Source organism: Cebus imitator, unplaced genomic scaffold (genome assembly GCF_001604975.1).
Source record: "Cebus imitator isolate Cc_AM_T3 unplaced genomic scaffold, Cebus_imitator-1.0 Scaffold270, whole genome shotgun sequence".
NCBI classification, from domain to species: Eukaryota; Metazoa; Chordata; class Mammalia; order Primates; family Cebidae; genus Cebus; species Cebus imitator.
Genome location: NW_016107585.1, coordinates 781,378 through 788,100, shown reverse-complemented (window position 1 = coordinate 788,100; position 6,723 = coordinate 781,378). Strand labels below are relative to the sequence as shown.

General features: G+C 40.7%; 1 protein-coding gene across 1 annotated transcript in view; it reads left to right on the top strand.

Moving 5' to 3' along the window:
* Positions 1-6,723, top strand: part of IQCJ (IQ motif containing J) — a 187,455-nt gene that overhangs the window by 165,620 nt on the left and 15,112 nt on the right. The window contains 1 exon segment of the mRNA XM_037728582.1: positions 1,813-1,877. Within this exon segment, the coding sequence (XP_037584510.1) occupies positions 1,813-1,877 (65 nt within the window).

Below are 6,723 nucleotides of genomic sequence, written 5' to 3'. Positions count from 1 at the left end.
AAAAAAAAAAAAAAAAAAAGAAAACCCAAGTACTACAAGATCACTCAGGCTGATGTAAGGAGAAGTGACTGATACAGCCTAACATAGGAAACAGGGCAATAATTAGATGATTATCATGGCTGGCTTAGACCAGACTGAGAGGTGGCTAAGTTCCAAATATATTTTGAAAGTGGGGTCAATAAGATTAACTGATTGACTATAGATTGTGAGAGAAAGAAGTGAGGAAAATCTGGCTCTTAGGTTTAAGTTGTCATAGATAGGTGACTAGTGATGCCATTTGCTAAAATGAGGAAGAAGCAGTGAAGAAGGAGGTTTGGGTAGGTAGATACAAGCAGGGAAATCAGCATTTTGGTTTTGAGCTTGAAATGCTTGTCAGACATGCACATGGAACTGTCAAGTAGGCAGGTGAATGCAGAAGAGTAAAGTTTAGAGAAGAGGTCAGGTACAAATATAAAATTGAAGCTGTGAGATCCCCTGAGGAGTGAGGATAGATAGAGAAGAGGACAGATGGCCAGGACTGGCAGCCTGTGCATTTCTAGAGGTTTTATAGGAGTGGGGAAGACCTGGAAGCAGCAATGAGGAGCAAGGAGAATCCCACCCCAACTCCACACCATGTAGTATGTAGCATGTGGGGAAAAAAATGGCCATCTCCTAGGTGGACTACAGGGGAGAAAGTGTGCTCAGGGACTCAGACAAGTTTTTCATCTGCAAAATCCCCTATATACTAGACATCTTTTCTGAACACTTCTTTGTGCTTCTTGCTCTAACAAAAACTTAGCTGTCCCAGGACAGTGAGGCATAGTTTAGTTAGGACAACATAATTAAGGGCATGTTCAAAGAAGTGGGTAGATACAGGATTTTGCTGATAATAGACTGCCAAGGACTCATTGTAAATGTTGGAAGGATTGGGGAAAGGTGGGTGACTGGGCCAAATTCTGGAATGCAGTATGGGGTTTAAATAATTGTGTAATGGGAGAGGTGATCTAGGTGACTTGGGTGTCTGGTGGGTAAAAAGCATGTAGAGACTAGTTCTCATGGTCTTTAGATATAATTGGATAATTATTTCTAATTATGACTTCCTCTTGGGACTAGTCACTTCAATAATTTCTGGAAGGGGGTAAGTGGTGTGATAAATGGTATGGCAGATAGCGTGGCCTCAGGGAATGGTGAGAATGGTGGTCTTCCCAGGAACAGAGTTCTGTGACTCTTCCTTAAATCCTGCCGTGATTGATAAAACTGAAGACAGGTAGTCTCACGAGAAACCTGGGCTGAATTCTGTCACACATCTGTGGCCAGAGAAATGGGATTACAGAGACTACAAATGCCTGGAATTCAGGGGAGGGGTGTGTGCATGCGTGTGTGTGTGTGTGTGCACATGCGTGCGTGAGCACTTGGGCTATGGAGAAGAGGTTGCCAAGAGTTACCAAGAGACAAGAGACAATGGTTGCTGAATGGTCAAACACAGCATGCAGTCATTAGCATCTCTTACCCAGCAACCAGCAATGACAATACTGTTGAGAAAGTCAGTTTGGAAAGAGTGTTCATGGATCCATGTACACATATCCCAGCTCTGTAAAAATAATAGGAAACATTATCTTAATGAGTAAAAAAATAATCACACAATTTGAGTGACGGTATTCTAATTTGATCAAGGATCACGTTGCATTGTTGTATGTTTAAACACTGAATCCTCCCAAAGTCCAGACCTCTTAATGTTGTGTTGTTTCAATTTTACTAACAATTATTCTTGAGTAGTAGTTCTTGGAAGATAGCTGGTATCAATTTGTAAGATATATCTTCTCTTTTTCACAGGAAGAACTGAAAAGATTGCAGAATCCTCTAGAACAAGTTAATGATGGAAAATATTTATTCGAAAAGTAAGTAAAAAGTCTTAAAGGGAGTGAAATCATTTTACAAGTTGGAAAGCTTGAGTAAAAAGAAAACGTTTCTGGTAAAAATAAGTAACTAAATTGGACAGTTTCTTATGCTATCACTGTGGCCAGAGCCCAGTAATGTGGCTCATTTGAGATGTAGGTGGATAAATGTATGACTAGTTGAGCAATGATACACAAGCTCTACTGCTTAACAGACTAATAATGATGCCTGGGAGATTTTCTGGTGATACGTCTAAGGACTTGAAACTTAAACTTAACTCTGACCTGTCTTAGGCTTTTAATCAGGGACGTTTATAGAAGGCAGGCACAAAATTTGTAAAAAGTACAAGGCTAACACTAACACTAATAGACTGAATATTCAAATTAACGCTACAGAATAGGAGCTAAAATAAAGCAAAAAAGAAGAAATTAAATTGAACAGAGATAAAAGTAAACATTTATAATGTACCCTGTACTGTTGAATGCTCACAGACACTCATAAAATTCTGATTATAGCCTGCCTGCCTTCTCTTCTTCCTTCCTTCCTTTTCTCTCTCCTCTCTTCTCTCTTTCCTTCCTTCTGTCCCTCCCTCCCTTCCTCCTTTCCTTCCTTCCCTCTCTCTCTCTTTCTCTTTTTTCTTTCCTCCTTTATGGTTTTGCTCTGTTGCCCAGGCTGGAGTACAGTGGTGCAATCTCGGCTCACTGCAACCTCCACCTCCCAGATTCAGGTGATTCTCCTGCCTCAGCCCCCTGAGTAGCTGGGATTACAGGCGCCCGCAACTATGCTTGGCTAATTTTTGTATTTTTTAGTACAGACAGAGTTTCACCATGTTGGTCAGGCTGATCTTGAATTCCTCACCTCAGGTGATCCACCCGCCTCAGCCTCCCAAAGTTCTGGGATTATAGGCATGAGCCACCGCACCCAGCCAGATTATAGCCTTTTGATTTAGGCATTATGATTCCCATTTCACAGATGAAGAAAAGCAGGCTCAGAAAGGTTTTAGCAACTTCACGTATACTCAGCTAGTGAGTGGTGAGAATGGGAAATAAACCCAGGTTTGGTTGCCTGCAAAACCCTTGCTCTCAACCACTGGCTAAGCCCCAGTGTACTCAGGACCAGTCAAACTGATTGGGTGTCATGCTTGGCTCTGGGCAACACATTGAAAAATTATACTGACCTTTCCAAGAGTATTAGAAGAGGTCAATCAAAATTGTGAGCTCTGGAACCATGTGGAACTGCTATAAAGAGCTGAGGATCTGTAGCTTGGAGAAAAGTAGTCTCAGAAAAAACATAACAGCTATCCTCAGACATTTGAAGGATGTTACTATAAAAGACAGGCTAAGTTGCTCTTCTTGCTCCAGAAAATAGAACAAGGGTCAATGAGTAGGATACATGGAGAAACAGCTTTGTGACTCAGATAAGGAAAAAATTTGTAAAAATTTGGCCTGCGCCAAACAGAATGAACTTTGTTAAGAAGCGAGCCATGTGGGGGCAGAAAGGCATCACACCTTTCCTCACTCATTAACAAATGAAAAGCACAAATTTATTTAATCAAGGGTGTTTTTTTGTTGTTGTTGTTGTTGTTGAGATGAAGTCTTAACTCTGTCATCCAGGCTGGAGTGCAGTGGAACGATCTTGGCTCACTGCAACCTCCGCCCCCTGGGTTCAAGTGATTCTTCTGCTGCAGCCTCCTGAGAAGCTGGGATTACAGGCATGTGCAACTAAGCCCTGCTAAGTTTTGTACTTTTAGTAGATTCAGGGTTTCACCATGTTGCCAGGCTGGGTTTGAACTTCTGACCTCAAGTGATCCACACATCTCGGCCTCCCAAAGTGCTGGGATTATAGGTGTGAGCCACCATACCCGGCCTATGTAATCAGAGTTCTATGTGGCCTGGGAACCTTCAGAAATAAAAACCCAGGGAAAATTGTCCACTTTTATACTTTGTTTTGATGAAGAATGGACAGCTGTGTAGAAATGTGATTGGAAAGGAAGGATCTAATGTATGAGGTGGGAAAACCCAGCAAGGCTGTCTGTTCGGATTCTTCTTGGCCTCTCTGTGCAGCATTCCTTCCTCTTGGGCATTGGACAAGAACCTCTGGAATGACAGTCTTATGACTTTCCATTAGACTAGGCAGGTCAGAGAATTTCTTTATGGCCAGATTTTACACAGAAAGGCAGGGGAAGGTTAGATTAGTACTTTTAAGTTTTGTGGCTTGTTTTGGGAGAGAAGGGTTCTAGTTTCCATGACCTGCCATGTAGAAGGGGAATTCTGGATTTTGTGGCTTGCATTGGGGAAGAAAGAGGGGCGGGGAAAGAAAGGCAGGAGAAATTGAGAGAGAGACACTTTGCCTCTGAGGCCTTTTCTCCTTCATTTGAAAGAACTCAGCATGCCGAATACCATACTTCACAGTATGCTCTGAGTACCCCGATAGCTGGTAAGATACTGGAAATGCCCAAGAAGAATACAAATGATGATAAATCTGAAATGTTTTTAAAAAATATTCTGGAAAATGGAAAACTTTGAGTTTGATGCCTCTTTGTACTTTTTCTTAGCTTTGTCAGTCTAGACAAAAATTTTACCCACCTTGGGCCCCAGTTTACTCATCTTTAAAAATGAGAATAGTAGTCCTGACCTGACAGTCTTATTCAGAGCATTAAATGAGACAGCCCATAGTAGCCAGATGCCTTCAATGCTGGCTACTTTCCTTTTCATCTGGACAAGGGTTTGAACAAGACAATCTAAAAGGTTCATTCCATCCGCGTGATCCTAAGAATATGGTATGTCATGAAATGTAGTCTCGCCCTGCGGCCAAATGAAGTTTCTGTTCATTTATTTCCATTTTACTTGTTCTTGTTAATATGAATAAATAAGAATAAAATAGAATTTCCCTCCACCCCTCACCACCACCATCACTAGCTATATGTAAACAGTAACTAAAGAGTTTTTAGCTGACACTAGAATGAAGACTTTTCTTCTATGGAGATTAGTGCTGTAATGACATTGGGTCTAGATCAGTTATTTTTCACCTTGGATGCCCTTAGAATCAGCTGGGGAGCTTAATAAAAAGGCCCTGGCTTAAGCTCCACTCTAAACAAATTGAATTAGATTCTCAGGGGAAGAGGCCCTGGAATCAGTATTTCTTAACAGCTTCCTTCATGTAGCTCTAACGAGGAGTTGGGGTTGAGAACCAGTAGTGTAAATGGATTTTAGATTCATTTCAGTTATTCAACAATCTCCTCATGCAGCTTAATTCTCTGACGACATGCTTTCTCTGTGATGATCGGCCCATTTATATATTAAACCTGGCCATGCTGGTTTTTCATTATTGATTTTAATGTAGGAAATGAAGGTTTTTTTTTGTTCTGCTAATTGACCGCAATTCTATATTAAACCTCTCACTAACACCAGCATGTATCTTTCCCAGCTCTCTGCTCTCAGGAAGATATTTGAAAATTAATGCTATATATGTGGGCTCCCATCTGCTCCACCCTACTCTTTCCACTTTATTCTCCAGAGGCATGAGAAAGCTAAAACCTTCTGGAAATGACCAGTCTGTTTTGTGTGCTTATTTTTTTTTTCAATCCCGATTAAGAAATTCCAGCCATGGGAATTAAAGACTTCCTTCAAAGCACATGGACCATGGTGGTAACCTTCCCTTTCATGTTTGTCCAGGACAGAGAGAAAACAAGCATAGTTGTTAGAGCTGCCAGCCCTAACAACTATGCCCATTTGCCTGGAATTCTGGAGACTTTTTCGGTCTGTCTCAGGTCAGAACTGTGTCCTTGAAAGCTGTCAAATTTGACTGAAAAATTGGTGTACTTTGAGTGAGCAGATTAGGCATTTTGTTATAGCTGCAGCTGACTTAGGTGCTGATGTAAATCATCTCAGCTACTTGAAATGACCATAAGTTAAGTGATAGCGGTGTCAGAGCAGTTGATCGGTTATTCCCCCTTGGAGCATTACATTTATTCTGAATGCTCAACAGGGTTTTGTGGTAGACGGTTAATGTGAAGGGGAGGGAAGCTGCAACTCCATATTATCCGAGACCATGGGCAGAGCCAGTCAAGTACATTTGTATACACACCCACAGGCACACGAGCTTAGTGAAGGTTGGCATGCGCCAATAAACAGAGAAGAGCAATTGGAAAGGCCATTAATTGGAAAGCTAGTTATGACTCCATTGTTTATGAAAATCACACTTTTTAACTTAAGTAAGACCTTAGGCTGACTGCCATATTTTTTAAAATATTAAATCAGCCTGGGTTTCTGGCAGGAGCTATGTGATTGCAAGTCACCTGTGGTACTGAGGTGTAATCACATTATTACCCACAGACAGTTATTCATGGAATGAATTAAAGCTATCAGATTTAAACCAACTGGTATTGGTAGTTTATAGTTTGTTGAGGATATATAAATTATACCCCCAAATTAACAGATTTATTAATATTATGGAAGTTTTACTTTCTTCATGAAAACATTAGCTCTGTCTTAGTTTGTTGCATATCTACAGGCCCCACAGTATATATCTCTATTGCTTAATTTGTAATTAATAAGTAATTAACAGTCTTAAAATATCCTTGTCATAAGGCTGCTGTTTCTACAAGACCAGAGAATTATAAAAATAAGACTTTCTGTGTTAGTCTGTTCTCACACTGCTATGAAGAAATATCTGAGACTGGGTAATTTATAAATAAAAGAGGTTTAATTCATTCATATTTCCACATGTCTGGGGAGCCCTCAAGAAAGTTACAATCCTGATGGAAGACACTTCTTCACAGGGCAGCAGGAGAAAGAATGAGTGCCAAGCAATGGGGAGAAGCCCCTGATAAAACCATTAGATCTCGTG